Source organism: Thunnus maccoyii, chromosome 14 (assembly GCF_910596095.1).
Source record: "Thunnus maccoyii chromosome 14, fThuMac1.1, whole genome shotgun sequence".
Classification (NCBI taxonomy): Eukaryota; Metazoa; Chordata; class Actinopteri; order Scombriformes; family Scombridae; genus Thunnus; species Thunnus maccoyii.
The window spans coordinates 17,478,537-17,506,426 of NC_056546.1; the positions used below are offsets into that span (position 1 = coordinate 17,478,537).

The window sequence follows — 27,890 nt, forward strand, 5'->3', positions numbered from 1 at the left end:
GACAGAGTTTGTGTGTATGTGTGTGAGTGGTGGGGCAGTTGAGAGATAGTGCACAAGGCCAGTTGGAGTAGACAGAGAGAGAGAGAGTATAGAGAGAAAGTGAGGGAGTAAATCTGCTCCGTGGCTTCCCCCAGCGTCAGGTTTATATGTGTGCGGAGCGTGCAGTGTGTTTCCAGGGGTTTCCATGCTGTCACAAAGACCCCTGTGAGACCAGCTTATTTACCCTGCAGTAAAACCCGAGAGGGAGTATACCCTGCAGTAAAAGTGGAAAGGGGCTCAGTGGAATTAGATTTAGGGCCGCCTCCGGCTCTCTGTTCTGTGTGTGCCGTCAGGGAAAACCCACTCTGCCGCTCTTGTTCCGTTGTTCAAGTTGAGTTATGTTGTGGTCAGAGTCAGGGGGGCAGAATGTGTTGTATAACACACAAACAAGTTTCAGAATAGTTTTTAATTAAAGAGAGAGGTATTATATTGTTCTCAGTTATTGGTTACATAGTGGCTGGTACAGTGACAAGATATTAATTTAGCATAAATAAGCAGTTGTGCAATTAAGGGTTATTACATTTCACAATGCTGTTGCACAAGCACTTGCTGGACTGTACAAGATGCTTTTTCACAGATGAATGCAAAATGTGCTTTAGTTTGTTTTTTCAAGAATTATCATTTTCCAAGATCTGACAGAGAAAACATATCAGCAGGACCTCAAAGAGAACATGAACTTGCACATAACAGAGGGCTACTTATGGCTGGAAACCAACCGACCAGCACTGAGTGAAATGATGTTGCATACACAGTACAGAGGCTGATGGCTCTGCATAGCCACCCACATGGCAAAGGTGCAGTACTGCATATGTCTTACCAACATGCTCCAAATAGATCGGAAGATGTTATCGTGTAAGACGCCGACATTCTGAATCCCCCTCTTCGTGGAGGGTATTGCTTTGTTACATTCCACAGTTCGATCATGTTCAAGTCATTGAGTCAAACTCCAGGCTCAGATGTCTGTACTTCAAGAGTCTGCATGCAGTAAGAGAGCTGGTGTGTGTGTGATAGCAGCTAAAAGAACAAAGCCTACAAGCAGTTACATCCAAAGGTTGAGGTTCAAACCAGCAGCTATAAATCATCTTTGTTCTGTGACTTAGAGATGCAGCTTTGTTGCTTTGTTGCTTTGTACATCATATTCACATCTAGAGTGGCAAAATGGAAAGTTTGTAAACCTCTTCATATTTTTTGCATTTTTGGCTGAGTTTGTAGTAAAATAGCTATGGAATACAGATAAAGGATGTTGTCGCATAACAAATTACACACACTATAAGCCCGCCAACTAGTTTAGTACACTTTGCTAAAAAAAATCGGAATACTTAGTGTTAACGCCTCATCCAAATTTTAGCAAAAGAGTGAATTGAAAATGTATGAATTTATCCAAAAATGCGTTATGTCGAATCATTCTTTATCTGTATTAGGATGTGCAAGTTACAATAATGTGTAGTAAGACTTTCATTGTGATGTTTTGTATAAAATGGGCCCACAAACAAACAAATGAACAAAGCTGACAGGCGGTGTGCAAACTTCATATTTCATCTACAGTTCACTTGTACTAACTAAAAGGTGAGATGTAATCTTTCTCTGGTTTGGGTCAACCAAACTTCCACCTCAGACTACAAACAGACTGAAAGCTGCACATTCAATCTAACCATCTCTGGTTGCTCTCAAATCAGTTTCTTGCTCTCTGTCCCCGACCGCTTGTGGCAAGTGGCTTTGGGGTCAATGTGGAGCAAGCGGCATAAGTCATTCCAAGGCACTTGATTCTTTTCATTTCCTTAGGTGATGAACAGAAAAATGAATAATGTTCTTTTGCTAATGCCCTTTTCTCCAGGGTACAAATGCACTTAATGAAATGATAACACAATGCTTAATCAAAAGCTACTCATCAAGTTTTCAAACATACTAACTTTGGTATGATGATCTTACACTTTGCACTTTGATGACCTTAGTGACATTACTGCCAGATAAAAGATGTGAATATTACCAACTTTTATAGTCCATGCAATATGACTGTTAAAAATAAATGCAATTTGCAAATTAAATGACATGGAGAAAAATAAATGAGATATATTAAAATAGTGACACAATTTAAAAAAGATGCTAGAGACAGAAGGCAAATCACTAAGCCTGAAAAGGCAATAAACCAAAAAACAAACAAAAAAAACCCCTCAGTGATCTAAGTTAAATTGACATAATCACAGCACCGAGAGCACATACAAGAACAAAAACTTCAAGTCTGATTGCTTCATAACTAAACAGTAGGCCTCAACACAAAGTATCAAAACAGAAAAGAATTACAGATTTCTTGTCATAGCTAACTACAGCCAAAGAAAAAGGTATTACCAGTCTGTGCTGTGATAGATGTCTTATGGTCGTACATACACAGTCTGTGCTTTACAGGTAGGTGAACTGAAGATGGAAACATTCAAACTACTTTGTGGTCGTGGGGACTTTCCGGTTGCCATTGGCTGCCATGCAGCTGTAAAATGCCCTGTAAAACCTCCAACCAGACTTTGTAGCAGAAGAGGTACTGTTCCTGAAACGAGAGAGAGACAAAAGGCATGTCTAGCTTTTGGGAACTGTCTTTTTTTAAAAGCCTGAACTTTGAACTTTAACCCAACTGTTGGCACTGACCTTGGTTTGAATCATCCCATGCCGCTGAAGTCTCATCTCCTTTACGATGTTGCTCACATTAATCTGAAGACAGAGACAGATGGTTGTTAGTCACAGCTACAGCTTGTGCATTAGCTTTTTTATGGCCATAAATTATTTCAGTTTTCTATATACACACACATTTTGGACTGTTTTTGCCTTTATTTGAGAGTGAACAGTAGAGAGATATAATAAAAACTGAAAATACAAAATTCAATGATAAACCAGTGAGTAAACCTAACAAATTGGCTCACACTCACAGGTAAATCGTTCTCTGTGAGGCTGAGGATAATGTCAGTGCAGATGAGAACTCCTGTACGTCCGATGCCGGCGCTGCAGTGCACGGTGACAGGCCCTTTGTGGTGCACAGCCCTCAGGTAGCGGATGAAGCGAACCAGCTGCTCCGAGCATTGCGGCACTCCGTGGTCAGGCCAGTGTGTGAACTTCAGGTGACGGACAAAGTGGGTCTCACCGGTCTAGAATAACAACAAGTTCAAGAAAGGGTCCCAGTCAAGCAGAATGTTCGCATAAAATACATTATATTTAAAGACATGTCTCTCACCTCTGTTTCCACCATACGGATGACCTTTATGTGGAAGTACTCCAGGTACTGTTGGTTATCCAGGTGAACCTGGTACCTGCCGGTGTCCAGAGGCACGGCCAACTTCTCCGGCCAGTACTTGTGACATTTGACCCTTCCCCGTTCTACTTCCTGGGTCATCATGGCAATGACGTCAGATTTGTTCTCCCAGATCATCTGCCAGAATGCCGGCACCGTGGAAGGCAGAGGGCCCTGGCAAGAGATGTAGAAGAACTCTTCAGCTCCAACTTGCATACGGATGAAGCTGGCGTTGATGTAGTCCTGGTTCTCTCCGATGGCAACACGGGTTTTGTCATCTATGAGGGGAAAGAGAAAGAAGAAAAAACATCCTAAACTCTCTGCATGTATGTGTGTGTGTCCATTCACTGCATGAATTCACAACTGAAAAAATTACACCTCCAGCAGCAGCAGCAGCAGCAGCAGTACCCCACAGGCATTGCTTATGTTGTGTAGATGCTTTATAAATCCATTCATTTCTTGATCAAAAACAACAAACACTGCTACCTTGTTTTGCCATAAGCACGCAATCTAAGTGTACAGTAAATAAAGCCAAGTAAACAGCTCTGAGGTCTGGAGTCAGTCTCAACAAACCGGCGCTGTGAAGAAGTTTGTTGATGATGAGAGGGGTGATAGACCGAAGGCCGTTAGGAATGTTTTCTGGGTTAGACCTCCACCTCCTGCTCGAGAGGTCAAAAAAGCCACAGACTGGGAATCTGGATTTCTAAATAAAATAGTCAAAGGCTATAAGTAATGGATTGGATCGGTAAATAACATGCCTTTTTCTGGACCACTTGCACAAACGGCAGTTGTAACAGGCTGCAGGCAGCAAGGCATCTGGTGAGGAGCAGTGTTATTCCACTGGGGGTCACTATCTTTTTCATCACACTCATTCATCTCAACTCTGGCCCTTTTCATCCTGAAACACAGACCTCAGAAGGCTGGAAAATAAATGCTGTCTGTGAGTTCATATGTGCATGTGTAGACTGGTTAATCCGGTAATATTTTGTATTTTTCTTACTGTTAACAAATCCCGTGAAAAGACCAAAGCAAACAATGAATTAACCAAAGCCTGACACAGCTTATTCATCTGTGCAGTAGACCTCTGCTGTTGTCCAAAAACTATTAAAAACACATCAATGAGCCACACTGTTGCACTGGGCACTGTAGTATATTTTGAGTCAATACCACATTCACCGTTCTGCTGCCATTAATACTCACTAACGCAGTGGTCCTCACTATTTTTTTCATGGGAGCCACACTGGCAGGACATAGTCAATAGGACAGCCACTTCTGTCATGAAATACCCAAATCCACCCTAACCATTAAGTAAATCTGCCTACTAATTTGTCATCCAGCGACATGCAATATGTAATGCAGCCAATACAATCTGAATTAAAAACAGGCTGGCCTTAATTCTGGGATGAGCAGAGGCATGCATCTCCTTGGCTTTCTTCATGTTATATTTGTAGTTTGTTGTTGCAATCCATGTGAATTCTGTGTACTGGCTGCATTATCATAATTAGGGATGGGTATCGTTAGGATTTTATCAATACTAATACTCTTATCGATATTCCTTATCAGTCTGGTTCTTTATTGATACTCTTATCGGCTCTTTTTCATTACTAAATAATTGGTTTTTCAAAAATATATTTTTAAAGAAAAGAATAAAACAGGATCAGAAATGATTTATATTTTAAATATAACTTAATGTTGTTCTAGAGCAGCAACAGTAATATTTACTTCATAATGTCACTATGATATAAACTCACAGGTAACAAATCTAAAATGTCAATAAAATGAATAATACTTCTGACATCAAAACACTGAGTGAGGTTTAGAAAGAATGAAGAAAACACAGACATCAGTCAGTATTAGTCATTCATCCTGTCCTTCCTCCCTCTGATGCTGATGTGATTCACTGCCTGCAGGTACCACTGGTAGAGGAGAGGGAGTTGATGTCTTAGCCAGTAGCAAGAATTTGCCAGATTTTAATATACGTTACAAACTGAGCTAAACAGTTGGGCTACATACAGACAGCTTTCATTTTAGCTTGTTCGTAATACTTCGCTATCAGCTTAACAAGTGCGCTGTAGTTGTGTAAAACATACCGGCAGTGGATGGGAGACTGAGGGCAAAGCAGGTGGAAATATCACTTTTCTACATCTTTATGCTTGTTGAACAGGTGGTTTGATAAAGTACTTATTGGCTTTTTACTTATGAAGGTCATATAGTAATCTGACGTGCCAGATGGTTTGTTACATAGAACCATCTGAGAAGCCGTCCTAGGAAACAGTTTGGAAAAGGGCAGGCACTTTCAAAAAATACTTGGCAAGTGATAAGATGAACCATCTGTCTGTCACCGTGTATTATAGTCTTACCTTGTGAGGCAGCTGGATTCACAAGATTGTGCAAGAATCCTCATACAATGCTGATTGGTCCGAACCGCAGCTGTTTCACAAGGTAAGTTTTATTGCACTTATTACTAACAAATGTAGTAATACGTCAACTTGTGTAAAACGTTATCCTTCACTTCATCTGGTTCACTGTCTCCACTGCGGCTCTCTGCTGCTGTCCACTCTGTGTGTGTTGTGTGTGTGTGTGTGTGTGTGTGTGTGTGTTTGTGTGTGTGTGTGTGTGTGTGTGTGTGTGTAGGAGCTGAGCCCCACCCTCGGTCAAACACCAACAACAGAGAGCAGAGGAGAGGAGAGGCTGCAGTGCGACCATAAGTTACACCAAAACCTATAAAAGTACCGATAAAAAGAACTGACCTTAAAAATACTCTGGGTTCTTAAAATTTTAGAAGCAGTTCCAATTCAGAACCGGGTTTCGAGGGGCATCCCTAATCATGATTATTAGCTCCAATGCAAGCTGCCAATTAAAGCTTGGCCGTGCAATGAGTAACACTGCAAAAGAGCATCAAATGTGTATTAATCCACCGCTGAAAATAGTCCTTAACAAATGCACATTTTACATCTGATTGAGTAAAGTGTGCTAAAAACTACAGTGCCCAGCTGTTTTAGGAAATGACTGAGCCTCTTTTAAAAATGAAACTAGTAATAAGCTAAAAAGCTGAATATGTATATATAGAAAGTATCACACACACTCTCACACACACATCTATCATCTTCTCTCATCCTGTCTCTATGAATTTACCCTCTGAAGATAATACAGTTTGTAATATTATTTGCTCCTGATGTTGCTTCATCTATTAAAGATATAAATCTCTGGTAATTGCAAGGTTGGTAACAGACAGTATTTTCTTTGTCATCACATACTTTGCTGACTCCAAGTAAATTACAAGCGTGCCACTAGTGAATTATGATATTGTGGGAAATGATTTGTTGTGCAGAGATGACTCAAGTGTAAACAAATATCTCCACCCACTCCAGTAAAGACCTTACAGTCAGCTTAGTAAAGTGCCAACAAACAGACTCTCCTATAAATGCCGAGTCTGTGAGTATCCAGCTTTTACAAGCTCTGGCACACCAATAAAAAAGACTCCAATAGGGGAACATAAAATGAAGCGCTGGGGTTTGAACAAATGGTGAAAGTAAAAGTTTAGATTCTGCCTGAAGAGAATAAAAATTTAACAGAAGTCCTCACTGAGACTTACAGGGTAGGATGTCTCTGTAGCGGTTCTTGTCTCTGTTCTCAGGAGCTTTTCCCACCAGACAGTTATCAGAAGGCTTCAAATGCTCCAGAGCCTGAAATCAGGATTAACATAGGAAAATGATCAATTGCACATTATGTGAACAATGTGTACATTTACCCATTTCTAATGCCATGAAAACACATACACACCATGAATTCTTTGACCAGTTCCTGCTGGTCCAGTTGATGCTGCAGAATCTGGATGAGGGCTTTGACCCTGGAGCCTGAATATTGGCTGGTCTTAGCTGGGCTAATGAGTGCTAAACTGGCTAGTTCCTCCTCTGATACTATAGGTGGGCCTGAGGAGACAGGAAAGAAGATGAAAAGAAGAGGGCAATACTTGTATAACTCAGTGTAAACAAAAGTTTCACCTTGAATCATGAGCACAAGAGTAGAGGAATAAACACCTGTTTGGGGTGACGTCATTTCCTGACTGGTGGCGTCAAATACATCTTCTTCTTCGCTGCTCCAGCCGTCTGACTGGGTTTTCCGGATGTCTTTGCAGGACTGGTCCAAAAGTTTGGTCACAATTTGTTTCCTGGGGGAGTCAGGGGGCAGGGGTGAAACCAGACCATTTTTACTCTTCGGTAGGAGGGGTTGAAATCATGCAAGGCTGAGCTTCCTTTCCCTGCGACTTTTCCACCTAAAATACAGTATAGACATGAGGCTAAAAATATCTATGCTTTCGTTTCGAGACTACATCGAATAGTGCGCTATACACTTCCTAACTTTTACACTATTTTTGTCTCACAGGGGTTCAGCACAGTCCTCAGGCTGGTGTTTTATTTATTGCTCTTTGCTGCCTCCTTGTGGTAAAGGGTGGAACTCCAGTACACCAAAATACATGAGGAGCAGGAGGAGGTGGAGGAGGAGAGAAGAGAGGATATAAGTAGACAGTACAAGAGGAGATTAGTTTGGGAAGCTACTACCTGTCAGAAGCTCCATGCAACATGTCAGTGACATTGAGGGATGGGCAGCAAGCTTGATGAGAAGGGGTGCTGTTACAGCTCTCCTGTTCCACAGACAAGCAGCCAGAGATAGGAGGACCAAGACGTTAGTAGTAGATGTTAGTAAAGAGGTAAGGATGGGTGTGATTTAATTTAAACAAATATTCATGGTATAGTGACTACTCGTGTATGCTTGTTAGTGTGCATGTTACCTGCTTAATTGCAATCTCATCTGTTACTACAGTCAGTCGGCGTGGTTGAGGAGGCGGTGAGTTAAGGAACACACCTGTTTCATTAACCACAGTGTCTGAAGTCGCCTCTGGAACAGCAATCAGATCACACAATATATTTCAGCAGAGCTGTTTTGAAATTCATTTGTGGCGAGTCCAAGTCAAGTCAGAAGTCTTCCGAAACAATTTATCGTCTCTGATCGTGTCCGTTAAGATGAAACAGCTGAGACCTTTTCAATGCATGATTCTAACAAAGACATATTCAGGGTGTATTGCTTTGCTGTCTTATTCATTTTTTATTGTTTTGTCAATTTGCCAGGTTGAATGGTTTTGCTTTTAATTCTTAAGTCAAGTGTCAGCAGTCCAGTCTGTACTGTTCAGGTCAAATTTGACCCATTTTTATATTTGAGAGCAGTAAAAACACCCTAAACACCATTCTTTTGGCCTGAAATGTTATGAGTGTTTCTTAAGAGACCCAAAATGTATAAAAATGGAAATATTTCACCATTTTTTATTTTTGTGCAGCTGATAACACCTTTTTGTACATACTGTAGAAAGTATTGCAGGTTAAATTTGACCCTGTGTTTATTAAAAAAATCAAAAATCACCATTCTTCCCATTTAATAACATTCATTGAAATCATGGTGGCTGTTATGTTCTTCTGTTTTAGGTAAAAGGACAATAATATAGTGTGACCGTGAATGTTTTTTCTCCATGAACAACTCGTGTAAAATCTAAAGAATAGAATTAATCACCCATTTATTGATAACTGATAATGTATTTATGAATGAAAAATAGATTTGTGGTTCAGAAGTTTAGTATTATGAGTCAGAATATGAACAGTATGTAAGAGTAAGGCAAGTGTCACAGCTGTCGAATCAACATCAAGTCTCAAGTCCTCATTTTTGTGACTTATATATGACTTGATGATAAGTCTCAAGTCTACAGCTCTGTATTTCAGTAAAATAAATCATCCTTAATATAACAATAATGGGAAAGACAGGTGTCAGAGATCATACCAGGGGGGCGCTCAACTGGCTTATTCAGCATGACATCAGGTGAGGAACAGGTTTCAGGGCTGGAAACAGGAGCTGGCTGCTCAGCTAGAATAGCTTCAGTCTGAGCAGACATGTTGGGCGGTGTAGGTGATTCGGAGTAGGTCAGGGGCAGAATGTCTCTGCAGATGGTGAGCTGTACGGTTCCCTCAGCTTTACGCAAAATATCCACCACCTTACTGTGGCTCAGCCCGGACACAATCACACCGTTCACCTAGGACATACGCAATAAGGATCAGGGTTTTCAATGCAGTCAAGATAATAAAACATCTTCAAGCAAGATGTATGAGAGAGTTACCTCTAACAGAATATCTCCGACTCTAAGCCGGCCGTCCTGCTCAGCTACTCCACCAGAGCAGATTTCCTTCACTCTAAGCATGCTGCCATTGGTTCCCCCGACCAAAGCGAAGCCAAGACCCCCTCCTTCTGGTTTCATAAACTCCACTTGCATGATGCAACTCTAAAGGGAAAAGGAGGCAGTGGAGACAAGGATGAGAAAGAAAAGGAAAATGTAGAGAACCTAGTTGTCGCTTTTATTCCAGTGTATTTACAAGACTGCATTATGTTCTGCAGAAATATGCAATTATGTTGTCAATACATGAATCAGATGTATAGAAAGCCTGGCACACACACACACATGCAGACATTGACCCCCCACCCAGCTGTGAATACATGTGCAGATTGACACACAGTAGACTCATGTTACAGCGTGTGTATTTCAGCAGACGATTCAAAAGATACACAGTTAAAGAAAAAGAATAGATAGAGTTGGCAAGAGGTGAGAAAAATGAAGGGTTACACCAGGAAGAATGAGCTTTTGGTCAGACATAAATATTATGTTCAGAAACTTACATCTTGCTCCTGAGTGAGAGAGAGACATCTGAAGTTTCCAGTAGTCCTACACACAGGTTCAGCTGAAAAAAGAGATAGGGATTAATAATAAATTACCAGCCAATTCGGACAAAAGTACTTTAGTTACCCCAAAACAAATGTTGATCAAGCTACTTTGATGTGAAAGCTGATTAAGTGGAAACATCTGGAAACATCAATGGAAATTCTCCTCACTACCAATTTCCATCCATGCCTCCATTTTCAGCCAATGAAACTTCTGAAACAGACACACAGAGACGAAAAAAACAACACACACCAACCTCCCACCTCTTCGGCCATTTTGAAAGAGAAGTGTTGATGGCTGCGTATCTTCTATGACAGGTGAACAAGGCTGGTCTTTTCAGACTGACCCTGTCCACTGTCCCTTACCACTGCACGCACTGTCACCAGGCAACTGAGCTACCTTCCCTATAGACCACTGGCTGTATGGCACTGTCTGTGTGTGTGTGTGTGTGTGTGTATGATGTCTACTGCCTTGCAGTCCAATACACCGGTGGAGGGCCAGAGGCTTGCTAATTATTAATCCTGCTGTGAGAGCCCAGGATCTGTCTGTCAGCATTCAGATCACACACACGCACACGCACACACACACACACACACACACACACACACAGCTGCAAAGAGAACTATCTTTCAGCGCCAAGCTCCGGCTTCACGCATACAAAGGGGCAACAAGCAAAAAGGGCAACGAGCACATGCTGATGGAGGGAGTTCAGAAGAACAAATGAAGGAAAGAAACTTAAGATCCTCACTATCTTCAGTAGGAGACTCTTTCTCCGGTGAGACAGGCTCTTCAAAACGAGCAAAGAACCTCCTGTCCTTCTTCCAGTCAAACAGACCTACAAAAGAGTGATTTGTTTAGAGATGCATTGCTATAGATTGCTCATGGACACAACTATTTTAAGGGATAACTATAAAATATGTGGTGATAACCTGTCTTCCCAGAACCCTAACCCTTTCTGGTAATGATTGAACTTAAATTATCATAAGTGAAGCACGAACATATCTGGTTGCCAGGCAATCAGTGCATATAACAACCAAACTATCCGGTTCGTTTCTCTTTGAGTTAACTCAAGCAGGAGAGATTATCTCATAAATCTGTCAGAAATGTAAAGCCCTTACCGTTCCACTTAGCCTTGGGATTCACTGGCTGATCTTCTCTGTAAAATTGACACAAACAGCAAAGTCACTCAGAGGGAAACATCATACCTCTCTCTGTTTCTCTATCTCTCTCTCTAGCCTTTGAGGGCATATACCTTATGATTTTAAGTTTCACTTTACGAGGGGCGATCTCACAGGCTTTGACCGCATCCTCTAGGGTCATTCCCAGGGTGCACCTGCCACTGATATAGAGGATCTTGTCATTGGGCTGGACACTGCCCTCTTCGCTGGCTGGAGAGCCTGGCACCACCGCCAGACAGTAGATGCCCTGCCATTTGCTGCCAATGCCGCCTGTCAGCTTTATACCTGGTGAGGGCACACACATAGACACATTCAGTCACACTGACTGATGACAAAACAGCTTAATTTTTGCAAAATTAGTGAAGACAGTGTCCAACCAAGCTGTCCTGACGGTGTCTTGTAGAGAACAATATCAGGCAGGCTATCGCAGGGCGGTGGCGCCACCAGGTTGGTAACCGCCCTCCCCAGGGTCATACTCAGTCTTCTCGGGGATGACCTGAGAATCGTCATGGCAACATCATCTGCCACACTGGTAACATCATGCCCATTTACCTGGAGACAAATGAAAGAGAAGAAATCAATTGAATTCAACTTATTGACAAGTGCGCACTCCAACAGATGTATGTGTGTGTGTTTGTGTACCGTGACGAGCCTGTCTCCTGCTCTGAGTCGTCCATCTGACTTGGCTGGGTTGTCCAATATTTCCTGTATGTAGTAGCAGTTGTCCAGTTTGCTTCGAGTGATGGTGAACCCAAAGCTCCCACTCCTGGACTTGGTCAGAACTACTGTGAGCTCAAACTCTTTAACTAATCCCTGTGAGGCACGAAAAAATAATATTTTATCTATTGAACAGCTAGAGAAATTCTCTAAATGACTATTTCATCCCAATTTATTCTTTATCACTTAACGTTTAAGCTTTAACCTAAACACGTTGTTGACTTTGGTGACCCTGGTTCATTCACACAGTGTCATCTCAAAAATGTGAGTCAAGAACATGAAAAAAAATCACAAACTTGCCTTTCTTCGACTCTCCTCCTCTTCATCTTCATCCTCGTCATAATCATCATCATTGTATTCCCTTTCTTTCTTCTCAGGTTCTTCTCTCACCTGTGTGTGGCTCTGCACAGGTGGGGGCAGTACTGTGGGCGGTAGGGCCGGGGGAGGCGGACTGGTGCAGGGAGGCACAGAGGAGATGATCTGGGCTGTGATGGGGGTCTGTGGCGGAGCAGGAGGCTGAGGAGGAGGCACAACAGGCAGGCTGCTCTTGGAGATGGCTTTGTAATGACTTGGAAACAGCCCCTGCTGGATTGGGTGGTGCTTGGCTTTGGGTGGCTGGGTTGTGAGCGGCTGAGACGGGTGTGCCAGGGCGCAAGTGGTCGGGGTGTCAGACAAGAGGGTGAGGGGTGGGATGGTAGTAGTGGGGATGTGAGGGTTAAGGTTTGGATTCTGAGAGCTGAAACTAGAAGATGTGTTGGAGGTTTCAGAGCTGAGGCCTGTGAGGTTGGTTGTTGGCATGTGAGTGGCCAGACTGGAAGAAAGGCCGTGAGGAGGCTCCAAGGTGGAGCTGATCGTTAGGTACTCTTCATCTGCCATTATAGTCAGTCCATTTCCCATGAGGCAGTAGGTCACACTTCCATCTGCCTCCTCTCTGACTCCACTGCAGATAAACAAACAACACATACAGTATATCATACACCTTAAATAATACATCACCCTAAACTGAAACTTTCTATCCTAAAAATTCCACCTAAGAATTAAACAATGTCTAACTGGCAGAGCAGCAGCAGGAGCTCTGCTGTTAAATTTTGACGCTAGCACTGACACTGCTCCAAGCAACACAACAACACATCTGGCCAGTAAGAGCTCTTGTTGCTGCACTGTTGGTTTGAACTTTTAGAGATTTTTTAGGAATTTTAAAGAGAGCTGTGAAAGAAGTGATGAGAAGTGAAAGAAAATATGAAACCAAAAAATGCTAAAGCATTGAGAGATTGTGAAGATACTAAATAGATAGTAGATAGTAGAAGATAGTAAATTGCATAACAAAAGTGTAAAAATATAAGAGTCTTTTTCAAATTTAGCAATTCCACTTTACAATTCAATTATTAAATCATAATTTAAAGACAGAAAAATGCAATGGAATTTTTAAAAATATACATACAATATTTTGGCATTTTTGCCTTTAATGGACAGTTGATAGTTGAGACAGACAGGAAACAAGTTGAGAGAGAGAAGTATGGTGTGCAACAATGTTCCCCTGCCAGAATTGAACGGGGGACCTTCAACCACTTGGCCACCAGTATACCCAGTTTTCATAGACATTTTGATACTTTTTTTGCTGTTGTTAAAGAAAAGTTCAAATCAAATTCATTGTTGCAGAAATGGTTGCAATATTTGGCTCTTTTCTTTGTTTTTTTTTAAACTAATCATTTGATACATTGGTATCTACTTCTGGCACATTACCTGGCATATACAGAGTTTGAAGCCGTCTTAGGGCAGACGTCCATTAACACGGTTAAACTTGATGTTGTTGCGACTGCCTCCTCACCATCCTTGTTCTCCTCCTGTGTTTCTACTTCCTGTTGTTCCTCTGTTTTCCCAGAAGTTGGTTGTGACTCAGGTGATGTTGGCGATGCAGGTGAGGCAGGTGAGACTGGTGACGGAGGTGAGGTAGGCGAGGTAGGCGAGGGAGGTGACCGAGGAGGAGATGGCAGAGTCTGGTCAACCTGCACTTCACTGTCCAGACTCTCCTGGCTCTCCGGGGGCACAGGAGCTGCAGGAGGTTCTGGGTTTTTCTCTGCTGTGTTGGTCAGGTCTTCCTCCTGGGTTGTGGGCTGCTTCTGGGCAAGTATGTTGAGGTCATATTGAAACTTAAGGAGCTGGCTGTAGTCCTCTCCTAGTCGGATGTCCAGAGATCGGGAGCGGACCTCACGGAAGGGTGAAGGGCTCTACACAGACAGGAGGTAAGGCAGATTTTCTGCCTTAATGGGAGTCACTTAAGACTATGAGGCAACGTGTGTATTTGTATTTATGGGCATGTTAGCTCACCAGTGTGTTGTCATCTGCATCATACAGTACTCCAGGTCCTGGTCGGCAGATCAACAGATTAACTTCAGATGGAGCTCCACGTAGCAGGAACAAAACCCTCTGACAGAGCGCAGAAAAATAACATTTTTGATTCAGGAAAGTTTGTGCTCATTGATTGTTTTGTTCATTGTTCATTATTTTAATTGTAATAAATTTGGTTGCATGTGTGAATGTAACTCCTTGGCAGTACAGCACAGCAGATTAAAGGACACATCAAACACTATGACACAACCATCTTGCTATTTTCAGTCGCTTGAGATTAAAGGATTAGTGAACCAATGACAAGTTCTTAAGAGAGAGCAGGGTCACTAGTACTACTCATACACTCACCAGCCCATTCACAATTATTTATCCACAGATGAAATCTTCTTCTATACTGCAATTACAGCACAAATGTCTTGGTACTCTCTAGGCTGAAATGCCTGAATAGCACCTTGTAAATAAATCTGTTTTTTAAATGTTTGAGATTCAACACCTTCTTTTTTCTGTCCACCTTTATATGTTTGCAAAAAGAACAAGTTCTATTTATGAATGTGGAATATGTGAGGATTATTAATCACTTAAAAGACCCCAAAGCTTACCTGGTAAGAGAGGTCCTTAATAGGCTCTTTGTTGACAGACAGAATGACGTCTCCCTCTCGTAGCAGACCACTCTCTTGTGCCGGCTGGCCCGGGAACAGACGCTTGATGCGAACCACGCTGCCTCGGTCTGGCCCTGAGTGCAGCTGGGAGATGTAAAAACTGAAGCCGAGCCCAGACATACTCTTCTTTAGTACCACTTCATGTGTGTTTTCTAGAAAAAGGGAGAGATGGAGGAGACTCTTGGAGCATTACAAGTGTGTTGTGTAATCTTTAATCTTAAATGTGGGGCTGTGTGTGTGTGTGTGTGTTTGTAAAATGTGATTTAAAATGTTTTAGAAATTCCAGATATCTTCCTATCTCCAGTTGCAAAATGTGAAAAGCAGATAATGCTCTTTCCACATTTTGCTTCACATTTTTTGTACTTACAGTATAGAAACACAGGCTTTGTAGAGACAAGGAACTGTTCCTTTAACTAAGGATAGGCAGTGAACAGGCAGCTTCAAGGTTTCAGTGGATGCAGTCTCGGGGGAACGAGGCAGCGTCAGCCCTGGATGACTCTGACAGCAACCACAATGTAGCTGTCAGATGACTCACAGTCACCTCTGGGCAATGTGTGAATGTGTGTGTGTGTGTGTGTGTGTGTGTGTGTGTGTGTGTGTGCGTGTGCCTGACACTGTCTATCTTCTTTTTTTTTTTTTCCTTTTGTGAGCGTATGCGCCCCTTCCTCTCCCCTCTCACCATCAGTCACAAAGCTATAGTCCTTGGCTCGACCACTCAAGGTCGTTTCCACGGAGACTTCAGTCCTGGGGGGCTGTGTGTATGATGAACTGTGGGCCAAGAGGGGGCAGGGTGAGTCGGGTCTGGGCTCCAAGATTACTGTGGGTTCCCTTTCTAACAGCAGGTTCACCACCTGGGGAACACAACACTGGTTAAGCACATCACACTACTGATTTGGAACAAGTTGTTTGAGCAAATGATCAATGTTGTCATTATTCTGGAGAAGACAGTAAAAATGGACGGCTGTTACTGTAACTATGATGGCAAAGAAAGCTTGTTTGTTTGTATGAATGCTTCATTGCATGTACAGTACATGTGTGTGTATGTGTGTGTTTACCTCCCCAGTCCTCTTCAGGCACTCGACAGCTTGTTGGTGACTCACGCCCCTCAGGTTGGACCCATCAACCTCCAGCAGTCTGTCACCTGTCATATGCACAAACACAAATCTCATCATCATTAGCAACATCAATACATAAACGGTTTGTGTGTGTGCGCGTGTGTGTGTGTGGTTGACGGGCATGTCAACAAATCTAAGTCGTTCCTGTTCACTGAAGCATGAACCAAGCAGACAGAGACACAGCACTGTGGCTCTAGTATGTAACATAAACTCATGTACAATAACTGACTAAACATAGAAGATGCCAATACTGTCTTAAAAATTCTCCAGAACAGCTACTCAACTCTTTTGGCACCATTCTTGAATTACACTCTGTTGTTTCATATTTATGTTAAAAGAAGCAGAAATATCACTTTGGGCCTTTTTGGCCAACGATAAAGACCAGATCTATGGCATATATTCCACATTTTTTTGTACTGTACACATGCTGAACCAAATGAAAGGATTACCAATCTGAATGCGGCCATCCTGCTCTGCAGCACCTCCAGGCACCAGACTCTTGATGTAGATGCCTCCAAATCTCACATTGGTGTTTATTCCTCCCTTTTGGCAAAGACGATTTCAAAGAATTAGGCAATGTGACAAGCGTCAAATAACCGCATCAACTCACACTGACTCAGCTTGCAGTAATCCAAGTTACTGTGTATTGTAGCTTGTTACCTATTGACCTTTCCTGTTTAGTCCTTAAATCGGTTTGGCTGTGCTGATGTCACGCACAGGGTAGTGATGTCACTAAGTTCTTGGCACAATTTCTTTGGGTTTCAATATGTCAACATGACCTAGCCTGCTTTTCAGAAACATGCCTTTCACTTTGTCATTCCTACTCATTTAGTCATTAGTGGGGAGTGAGGAAAAAAATGAAAACTAAGCAACACTCCTATGGGGAGGCACAGTTTGAAAACATAAGGTAAATACTGTATAATAAAAAGTAATAAAAGTAATTCACTCACAGCAACACTGATGCCAAGGCTACCATTGCTTTTCTTCAGCTCCACTATAAACTTCTCCCCAGTTTTCAGACTTAAGATAGTGGGGGACCGGGAACAAACAGCCTGAAATCAGGAAGGAATAAATGAGGGAAGGAAAGACAGTGTTTTTAGGGCACATGTAATACAGGTGCATCACAACAACTTAGAGTTTTCTCACATTAATCAGAGCACTTATTCCATTCAACAATTAGCACTGGTTGAACTCTTTTGTCAGTTTTGACCTCATGCTGACTTTGATTCCATGGCAACAGAGTCACTTTTACTAACCTCTGGGTCGTGTATTCGCACAACAGGAATGTGCAGCCTCTTGCTCTGCTTGGGGGTTGCCATGTTGGACAGAGTGATGGCCTCCTCCAGTTCCTCCATGGCGGGGCGGAACTCTGTGCCACTCAGGGTTGTCTGCGAGCCAAAGCTCCTCTCCAAAGCCAAACCGAGAGTGCTTTGACTCAGGGAATTCCTACTGTCCCTTAGAGACTCTGACGGAAAAACAACCAGGTAGGATGAAGGTACATAGTCATGGTTTGATAATGGTTTAGAAATACTTGCAAGATGATATGAACTTATCAAAGTCTACATGCAGTTGAGAAAACAATGAACACATCTTACGTTTAGGCTGGGACACAATAAGCTCCACTTCGTCAGGGCTGCTCTGTAAGATGGCAGCAGCATCACTGAATGTTACCCCTTCCAAACTAATCTTGTTAAGGGAGATGAGACGTCCACCTGAAAAAAAATCAACAAATCATTACAAAATCCTTGTTATAGGTTGTTACGTGCAGCCAAATTTAGTTTTTGTCTCGAGCAAAGTTACGTCGCGAGTCAGCGTCTGTGTTTCCGTACCGGGTTTGATTCGTCCATCTTTGTCCGCAGGTCCATCAGGCACAATGGAAGCAATGAAGATCCCAAGGTCAAGTTTACCTGTATTGTCCTCGCCCACTATGACAAAGCCTGAAACAGGACCAGAGAGGAGGCGAAGACAAAAGTCTCCTGTTAAAGAATCATATACGTGGCACTCTGCTCATTAATTTAACATCAAGCTCAGAGTAAAGTGCTGCTCAGAAAACTCACCAAAGCCGAGTTTAGGATCTTTTTTCAGGTTCACACAGATTATCTCTCTCTCTGGTGGGGTCCTGGTTGGGGTGTCAACTGCAAAGCACATGTTTTACATAGAGTAAATTAGCAACTATAGAACTCTTCATATATTTTCCATACCTACAATATGTATTCTGATCAGGATCAGAGAGACAAGTCAAGAGTCCAACACATGTAAGTCACAGATAATTCACTGTGGAGGAAGAAAACATGCAAACTGCACCCAGAAAGCCCCCTGCTGGCCAGATCAGGCTCTAAAAAAAGGAAGGGTGAAGCAACAGTGTGAACCAATGAGACACCATGCAACCCTAATTTGAATAACTAGTGGGAGGAGAAACATAACAAATGCAGATGCTTCTGGTTTGAGTATGAAAAAGTTGTGTACCACATGGTGTGGCCTTTGCAGTCACCAGATCTCAACCCAATATAACACTTATAGGGAATATGGACAAATGTGTTCCACAAAACTCCACAATCATTACCAAAACACCAAATGAGGGAATATCTTCTGGAAGAATGGTGCTCGTCCCTCTAGTAGAGTCATAGAGACTTCTACGCCAAGGAGCACTGAAGCTGTTCTGGAGGATCAGGATTTTTTTCCTTTCATTTATCTATTTGTCTCTTTAACAGTCTTTATGTGTTCAAAAAAGAAAAGTTGAGTTTAAATTGTTGACATATTTACCTCGTATGGAGGAAGAGGTATCAGAATCTTGCTTCTGTAGTGAGACGCTGGACATCATTCTGGGAATCGGCTCCGGCGTGCTTAAAGACACATGTGCACAGTTTAGCAAAGTTCTTAATTTTAATTGAGAGGATGCTTTTGTAATGGGAATATTAACGTTGTTTTTGTAAAACGCTACCTCCAGTACTGCCGCTCTTTCAAATCCCTGAGGTCTCCTGTTTCGGGGGGCTCCTTGTTCAGCTCTCTGCTCATCTCCCTCCTCAACTCCCTCTGCTGGCGGAGCCGTGCCTCCAGCTTGGCAGTCAGGTCATCACAGGACTTGGAGAGGGAGTCTGGCTGACCAGGTGATAAACCTACATGGTTCAACATGCCCTCCGAGCATGACATCCGCTTCATGTTCAAGTTACGGCCCCGGTAGACAGACATGTTTTCATCTGGGGAAACAGAGGGGTATTAGGTTTTGTTTATTGTCATTCTGGGCCTTTGTGTGTTGGCAGGAGCTCCTTTCTTTCAAAGTCAGAAGCAATACAGTCCACACAATCAGTGAAAGTTCCCACCTGGTATCATGCTGCGGTTCAGTTGTCGTGACGTCATCTCGCTGTGGAACTTGTGCTGTGCCGAGCAAAGGTTCAGGAGGTACTGTGCTATTTTTGAGCTCTCTGTTACAAAACTGTGCTTTTTCCCGCTGGGCCCACCACACTCTATAATCAGTTTACGTCGCTGGGAGACAGACACAAGTCATCATACATTTACTGTGAGGTTCATGACAAAATGAGCTGTATCATTATTACTGTCTGATATGTATTTATTTTTACCCCAGTGGATATAGAGTCAGTCTCCCTCCAGAGGAAGCGTCTGGTGACAGTCCGGAGGTGGTTCTTCATCTCGTACACTATGATTCCTTTGGCACAGACTCCCAAAACCAACTCTCCCACCACCGGCCTTTTCTCTCTTCCCACACGGTGGAACATAACCCCATATTCTGGGCACTGCTGGGCAATCTGATGAGATATACAGACGTTTTAAAAAAGATGTGTGACTGTGTGTGTATGCATTATAATTTAGATTTTAGGGATGTAGCTGGCACACAATAAGAGTGACTTACAGTCAGTGCAACAGTAGAAGTACCATAAAAAATTAAAGCAGTTACTTGTGCACACTTCAGCCTTATTATATCACTTTACATATTGTGAGTTGCTATAAAAAGAAATAGCAAAAGAACAAAGTAAAAAAAACATGAGATAAAGTGTGTATATGTGTATGTGTGTGTGTGTGTGTGTGTGTGTGTGTGTGTGTGTGTGAGTGGATGCATTAGCAGTCTGTGTACCTTCAGGTACTCTGTTTCTGCCTCTTCAGGCAGCATCTGGGCATGACTTGCATGTAGTCTTGGCAACTCTTCCTTCACATTGGGCAGAGCCAACTTCTCTAGCATCCTCTTTGACACATAATGTTCTGGCTGGTAATAATTCTTACCATACAACTATAAGACACACAAAAGAACCAAATGCACTGATGTCACACACACTTAAAGATGATGCTAGTATTTAAAGATTTAAGGTGACCATTTTTCTTTTTGTCCTCAGTACCTCTGGCATGTAATCTCCAAACTCAGCCTGCAGAGCAAGAGCAGCAAGAAACAAGCCTGTCTCTTCATTACAGTAAAGCCTGTCCTCCAAGATATCCTTCCGCAGCTGTAAGTAGTACTGGTGACGTGTCAGTTTGTGCCTAGGAAACATGAGAAAAGTTAAAAAGCAGAAAAGTCTCTTGAAACTCTGTATACAAGAAGTATACACATATATCCAGTACTTACAAAATGAAGGAGATATCATCAACAAAAAATTTGACTCGAAGAAACATCAAAAAGGAAGCTATCTGCCCTTTTTTCCAACTGTCAGGAGCAACTTTGGAGATTTTTGTTTCATGGTCCAAAAAGAAATATTCAGCATCTGCAGAATGACAAAGAAAAGCCTCTTTAACCTGAACTTTAGACTTCTGAACTGATTCAAACAACAGGTATCCAATAAAATTGACATTTTGTTAATAGACTTAATTAATTACACAGTATGCAGAATTACTATTAAGTCTCCCCTTCATACCTACCTCATCATGTGTGATATAATAAGTTAGACTATGCTGAACATTTTGAAATGCATTAGTATGAATGTTTAATATTTTGAATATCCAGGCACCCTCTCACCATCTAGGAAGGCAAGACCAAAGTAGAAGTGCTCCACCAAGTTTGCATGAGCCACCACCATGTCAAACACATCTCTTGCTTTGGACTTGATGTCACATCGGACCACCACGTACTGTCCATTAGGCAGCACTACAGTCACTTCTCGAAGTGATGCACACGAACGGCCCTTTTTAGACTGTGGTGGACACACACAAAGACACGTGGACATAAATAAAGCATTTACATACATGCACAACCAGCAATCTACATTCAAACTGATCAGTGGCAGACAGAAACAGAGGAAGTGAACAAGCAGCACAAATTTACCACGATAGATCCCGGAAGCTCAAGAACAATTTGTTGTTCGTCTGCCATTCTGATGAACTCAGGACCCAACGCCTGGCAAGACAAACAGTGACATTTTAAACACTTGAAGCAGCAGCACGTCCGACAATCTCTTTGGCTTCTCTGCATGCTCTTCTGTCTGGTCTCAAAATAAAATTAGACCCTCAGTCTTAGTTTCTCAGTCTCAGCAAACCAAACAGCCTAGTTCATATCTGAGTCTTTCTTCAAGCACAAAGTACACATTCCTTGCATGCATTTGTGTCACAGAATAAACTTTGATTTGAATCCACACTCTAATGTATCCGTGTCCTTACCTTAGCTTTCCTCTGGCTCAGGCTGAGGGAGGACTCGCTGAAGGTGATGGAAGGACTGTGAGACCTGCCCGATGTCTTGGGAGAGAGGTCGTGGTGGGGGCTCCTACCAAGCCAACTGCAGTTGCTGTCCCTGTGACGAACCCCGCGAGGGAGTCTGAGGGGAGAGAGAGAAGGAGGCGGGGGGTGGGGAAGGATGGGTTGTGTAATAGTTGTGCAGACAAGTGGGAAAAGTCAGACTCTGGGACAATGTCATGTCCCCCCAAAGTTGGTAGAGACAGCGAGGGAGGCTAAATGAGAAGCGGATGGATTTATTTTTGTTGCACAAGAAACTAGACAGCTAACTTTAATACTACACTAAAGTACTGGTTGTGTGGAGTTGTTGTGCATATACAGTAGGTGTAAATATAGTACATGCCTGTCCAAAGAAGAGTGGTACAAAGGTGTGGGAGAGCTCCTCGGTCTGTGTCTCCAAGGTCTCTGAGATAAACTCCCTAGAAGAGAGACATAAAACACCTGCAGTGTAAAAACATGTACCTTATTGAACAAAACTGGTGAAACTGAAATTCTGCATGTTATTTCACAATTGCATCCACACACCACAACATCTTATTATTTTAAATGCAGTAATTTTATTTATTTATTTTTTTTGCAAAATACGTATAACTTAAGTGGACACATGCACAAGATGTGTTATTCTGACAATAGTTAAGAATTTCTTCTTTCTCTCATTCTGTTATGTTTTTCAAGTTCTGGTTGTCCCCGCATAATGAGCGTACCTGACTTTGAGTCAGAGTCTGTTGAGTATCTTCTCCCTTCAGCAAAACCTTCGCTGAAGTCTGGAAATGGCCCTCTCTTTCCTGTCAACCAGGTAAGAGATGAAAGATGACAGCAGTGTTTGATTCCTGTCTGTCTCTGTGCTCCCCAGAGACACTGAGATGTTTGGACAGAAGTGAAGCTAGCGGAGAGTTTAGCCTGGAGCATCCACGCTCGCTATCTGATTATTGGCTCTCACAGGAGCCTAATCCTGGACTTGCTTTAGGTTAAGATTTTAATCCTGTTGACCTGTGCATTGCTTTTTCTAAGAAACAATGACTAAATGTGTAGAATGTAACAATTTCTCAAAGCTATTTACCTTGTTCACTTCTGTCCGCAGAGAAATTGAAGCAATAGAATGGAACAGGATACTTATATCCAGTTTATAGCCAGAAATATAAAAATAATATCTGTTTTTAGAACACTGTAATTATGATTTTTGTTATATCACTTATTCGTGTCATCTCTCAACAGCACAGACATTAACTTCTGCTGTTTCAGTTCCAGTTATTTGCCAACACTGCCCCATGTTGCAAGGCAGGATATGAATATTTTAAATCAGCTCCAATATTCTTAAATCTTAATGATGTATGATAAAGTGATCAAAATCTGCTTGGTTGTCAAAAGCCCTTATACAAGAAAGTTCACAGTGTTAAGATAATATTCGGCATCAAAGACTTCGGCTCAGTTTTCTCCTCTCCTATGTGATGTTGTGGATGATACTTGTGTTTACAATTTGTTTATCGGACCCCAACATGTATGCTCACCATGAAGTCTTTCTCTGATCATCTGACTCCTGCCACTCAGAGGGACGTTGCTGTCTGGCAGAGAGCTTTGGTCCATCTGGAGGAAAAAAAAACAAAACACTGTGACTTTCAAGAACTTTTATTTATCCCCATTATGATTACCATGCATTGCACTTTTGAATTCTGACTCATACACGATGGCCTGCAGAGAGGCTGAAACAAAGACAGGCACATATCTAGACTCACCGATTCATGGAAGACCTCCTCCACCAGCTGTCTGATGACTTTGGCAGGGGACGGCAGGATGGAGGCTCTATGCTGAGATTCGCAGGCTTCCAGGATGGAGTTGAGATTTATCCTGCGGTGGGCCAGGTCCTCACACATGCTGAGGAGGAGGCTGTTTAGATGGTCACTCAACTGGACTGGCTGAGAGGGACATGAGTATAAAGTAAGTGTTACAAACTATGGTGTATGATTATGATGGGAGTAAAAAAAACTTGTATAACTTGTATACAACTTTTATACAACCATGTATAAGGAGAGCCCACCTGATTTTGAGGTAGGTGAAAATCAACTGACCAGTAGAGAGTCATACCCAGTGAATACACCAGCATCTGTGCAACAAAATGAATCAGTGAGACATGACAGAGATTGGATATATTGCTGTACAGCCATATTACCATCTAAAACCAGGCTCTCTTTCGTCCCTTTAATATAAAAAATATAGTTTTTCTCATGCTTAATGACACCGGGTTGCCGGTTTTCATTTTTGATATACAATTTATCTTTAGATCACAACTATAAACCTGAGCCCACATTTATCATTGTTACATAAAACAGGAGTAATTGAAAAGCATGTGTGTGGTCATATGAGCAATTTAGCAGTTTGTACTCAAGATTGTAAAATCATTTAGTTTTTGTTAGATGATATCCTCATATAAGCATGACAAAAGTACAATTACTAAATATCAATTAGAAAAAACTGCAGAATTTGTCCGCATGTTCAGTTATATAAAAGGCAAGGTGATTTCTTTTTAGGGGCTATATAAATAAAAATTGTATTTTATTTTATAATGTGAGGTGTGTACGTGAGGCACAAATACACACATCTGATGAAAAAAAAGATTCTTGTATGTATGAAAATTTTCATCATAGGAGTAAATTTAGAGCCTTTGCTATGCAGTGTTAAAAATTCAGGATGAAATGCAGAATCTGGAGTGGAAGCGGCCTGCGCTCGGCCACTAGATGGCGAGCTCACATCACTCTGGCATCAACTCCTGACATTCCAAGATTTCACAAGCCAAGGAAAAAAATATATCAGCATCTAACAGCAAAAACTTGTAGCCAATTCAACTCACCTCAGAGTTCAAATATATTGATTAAATAATCAATACAACCTAATATTGTGTAGAGTTTGACAAGTCTGCCATCATGTTTTGTGTGAGGTGTTAGGACAGGAATGAGGATGCATGCACTGACCCTCTCTATGGCAGGTTTGGTTGAGCTGGCACGGCCCTGCAGCATCTCTGGAGCAGTGAAGGTGGATACATCATCTGATAGGCCGCAGTTCTTAAATGCTAAGGTACCAGTGGCTGACAGCAGCAAGGAGGTGGGGCTTATGATATTGCACATATTATTGTGACCTGAAAAAAAAGTGGGAAGTCTATAATATATAGATAAATAATGCTGCTGATTCAACTGTACAGTAACTGAGTAATACAGAGGTACTGCAAGATATATTCAAATGTTTATGTTACATTTACATTGCAATACAACACTGGTATGGTAATAGCTTAAGGATGTGGTAAATATTCATTTTAATAGTGCTTTACCCTTATAGGAGACATCCACTAAAGACTCTGCAGTGCCCAGCAGCAGGGACCAGACCTCCTCCTCCAGCAGAGGTCCCCCTCGTGCCTCCAATACTTCAGCTAATGTTACAAATGTGCTGCTCATCCTGCACACATTCCCACCATGCACCTGAGGATGTATACACATAAAAGAAAGTAAACACATTCACATACAAGCACAGTATTCTCTGCTGTGTGTTAAGCTTCCTCTGAATCCCTCTCTCATCCACCTTCACGACACGTGTCTACTTCATGTTCACATATCTCTGTGTGAATATTACTGTCGCTGTCACAGCATGTCAACACTATTTTGTATTCAGGGACAGTTAGAAGGGACGGTTCTGAGAAACTTTGCAGAAAAAAAGGCAGTTCTCTGCACTGGACACTGATAAGATTATCTGAGTCCATTAGTCTCACCGCCTATCTCACTCTCTGCCCCTCCCAGTTCGTAATAGGCTTTCTTCTGACCTGAGGGCAGTTCTGAAGGAGCTATGCTTCTGGCATCCCTGCAACTGTGTCATGATCCAGTGTTAGCTTGTTTTCACATACTGTGTAGGTATTACCGCAACTGTTTACAGCTGAGAATGGGGAAGAAAAAAGAAACCTGAGCTTACAAATAGAGGATGATATACAGTAGAAAAAGCTAAATCTAATATTTTTGCTTTTAAACATTTATACAACATGAATATTTTTTTGCAGATAAGCCATGTCCAAATCTTAAAAGTAACTTAAGTAATGTGTACTCTACATCATATCAGATAGTCATATGTAATTTGACTTATTTTATATTGTAGTAAAGCAGGTTGGATGAGGTGGATGCATACACTAAATTGAACTACTTACACGGTAAAATGTCTACTTACTTCAGATCAGTGCATTCTGAGAATACAAATGGCTCAATATTGATAAAAGAGCAATATTCAGGGCAATATTTTATCTAGATAAACACCCAAACAGAGTTGACCTCAAATTTATATAATTTGAGAGGATCACAATAACAACATTTTCATTAGTAGCTCTCTCAAAGGGCAGAAATGACTGCGACATATTGATGCAGGTCCAACTTTAGACAGGCAGAGCTGCGACGACATGTAATAAATACATAATACTATGAACTAAACATCAATATAACTATGCAAATATGTAATTATTTCTGCTACACAGTGAAGGCTGTGAAACCCAACCATTGTGCTTTGTATCCAACTGGATCTGTTTCTTTTTATTGTGACTGTCTGTTCCTCTAAATGTTTCAGAGCAACCAATCTCAGAACAAAGCAACATGCTTCCACTGATATAAACCAACCCACTTACTTAAGGCCTGATTAAATCCTGCACTTAAACTGAACTTATCCTCGGCTCATGACACACAGACTGTCGACTGAATGCAAGGAAAGTCTTATAAGATTACACGTGCAGCAACAAACAACAACACCAAAACATGGATGACCGAAGGTGACAAATGTGAAAGGAGTCTGTGTTCAAATAATTATATTGATGAGCAATAGCAGTCATATAATAGCCCTGGTTTGTTGTTATGATGTAGAAAGGATCGAAGAAAAAAATAGGAACCTTGCCAGGTGCTCCCACCCATCCATGGAGCAAAACTTTAGCAGTTACACTCCCTCGCAGTGGTCTGTCTACAGTGCAAAGCTGCTGTAGTAAGGTTGTAAAATCATGCACTGCTGCAGAGACCCACACGGAAACAAGCTTATTGGTTGCTAATTACCCCTTGTCATCAGACTGTTACAAAAAATTAAGGAATTGTGTTGTGCACATACAACATAGCATTTACCTCTACATTGCCAACCATCAACATCAAACTTTCACTTTTCTGTCACAGCATCTGCATTCGCAAAAAATATAATCTTTAAAACTTGATCATTAAAATGGATTTATAGAGCATAAATGCATCTATTTCAATGGTCTTTTGTGTAATTGCAGGATGTCTTTTACTATTTAGAACCACCTCTTTTTTAGTATCTAATAATCTGATACCATGCCCATTTTACAAACCAGTTGCCACTGCATCCACATGTTTATTCTCCTTTGCTCACTGGATGTAAAGGCTCCTTTATCCTCCTATTCATGATGCTTGGACTAAATTCAGGAGCATGCCATGAATTTAATGAACCAGTCAACACCTAGGCTTATTATCCTGTTATGGATAAACCACCTTACTGGTTCATTAAGCAAACAACCATACGATTTAGACACTGACAGAGAAGGAGAAGCTGTGCTGTTTTCTTGGGAATTTGGGACAATGCTCCTTCAGAATCTAGGTCTCTGTCTCAGCCTTCTTTCCAACCAAACACAGTGACAATAAATTTCTGTATTCACCTATGTATGACAGCACTGACTTACAGCTACTATAGTTACAGTCCCATGCAGCTACAACATATAAGCAGCTACCAAACAACAATATTAACCAAACTGAATCTTCTCCTAACAGGCCTGAACACTGAAGACAATGTCGTGCATTATACGACTCTTAAAGCTAAATCTCATTATAGACCTGTGAATGTTATTCTTCCAAGTGCCTGAAGTGAATGAGTTTTTAATCTGAAGTCTCTAGTGAATTAACAGAGGAAATGTATCTAATTATGAATATGTCCACACCAATTCAACTATCAGACAGCACTGTAAGGAGGAAGATAATGAAGAATAGCACAGAAACATTACCTGGTAACATATGTAGCCTATGTCAGCGGTCTGATCCTTTGTATTATCTTCAGTGCTCCCACCACGGATCCAAAATAATCCTTGTGATCATCGCATTGCTGTTTTGACGTCCT

General features: G+C 41.7%; 1 protein-coding gene across 4 annotated transcripts; it reads right to left on the minus strand.

Annotated features, from left to right (window-relative positions):
• Window positions 1-426: 426 nt before the first annotated feature.
• Window positions 427-27,857, minus strand: ptpn20 (protein tyrosine phosphatase non-receptor type 20). Of its 4 annotated transcripts, XM_042434454.1 has the most exons (47): window positions 27,778-27,857; window positions 25,081-25,228; window positions 24,728-24,891; window positions 23,797-23,862; window positions 23,495-23,674; window positions 23,270-23,345; window positions 22,466-22,546; window positions 22,105-22,180; window positions 21,690-21,843; window positions 21,358-21,429; window positions 21,052-21,226; window positions 20,665-20,800; window positions 20,441-20,579; window positions 20,182-20,334; window positions 19,670-19,855; window positions 19,412-19,574; window positions 19,033-19,288; window positions 18,855-18,934; window positions 18,149-18,226; window positions 17,921-18,028; window positions 17,687-17,803; window positions 17,348-17,556; window positions 17,042-17,143; window positions 16,541-16,634; window positions 16,032-16,117; window positions 15,656-15,827; window positions 14,917-15,128; window positions 14,297-14,395; window positions 13,712-14,196; window positions 12,269-12,908; window positions 11,894-12,064; window positions 11,629-11,803; window positions 11,326-11,536; window positions 11,192-11,229; window positions 10,822-10,908; window positions 10,031-10,092; window positions 9,477-9,638; window positions 9,143-9,392; window positions 8,106-8,212; window positions 7,876-7,958; window positions 7,354-7,484; window positions 7,097-7,245; window positions 6,909-6,999; window positions 3,257-3,591; window positions 2,955-3,170; window positions 2,677-2,739; window positions 427-2,578 (listed from the first exon to the last, which is right to left on the minus strand). In XM_042434454.1, the coding sequence occupies exons 2-47, from the start codon at window positions 25,202-25,204 to the stop codon at window positions 2,468-2,470; spliced, it is 7,125 nt and encodes a 2,374-aa protein (XP_042290388.1). In that variant the 5' UTR covers window positions 25,205-25,228; window positions 27,778-27,857; the 3' UTR covers window positions 427-2,467. The 4 variants fall into 4 exon arrangements, with proteins under 4 accessions (XP_042290388.1, XP_042290390.1, XP_042290392.1 ...); XM_042434456.1 differs by lacking the exons at window positions 24,728-24,891; window positions 25,081-25,228; window positions 27,778-27,857 and adding an exon at window positions 24,607-24,663; XM_042434458.1 differs by lacking the exons at window positions 427-2,578; window positions 2,677-2,739; window positions 2,955-3,170; ... (1 more) ...; window positions 6,909-6,999; window positions 7,876-7,958 and having other exon boundaries at window positions 7,155-7,245.
• Between the last annotated feature and the right edge of the window lie 33 nt (window positions 27,858-27,890).

Bases quoted from the DNA above. Each gene is read 5' to 3' on its own strand.
- ptpn20 (XM_042434454.1), bottom strand. From the start codon at position 25,204: ATGAGCAGCACATTTGTAACATTAGCTGAAGTATTGGAGGCACGAGGG. The intron at 19,575-19,669 runs GTAAAAATAAAT...TCTGTCTCCCAG, and splicing joins CTGACTCTATATCCACTGGG to CGACGTAAACTGATTATAGA. The intron at 16,635-17,041 runs GTGAGTGAATTA...CTTTGCCAAAAG, and splicing joins GCCTTGGCATCAGTGTTGCT to GGAGGAATAAACACCAATGT.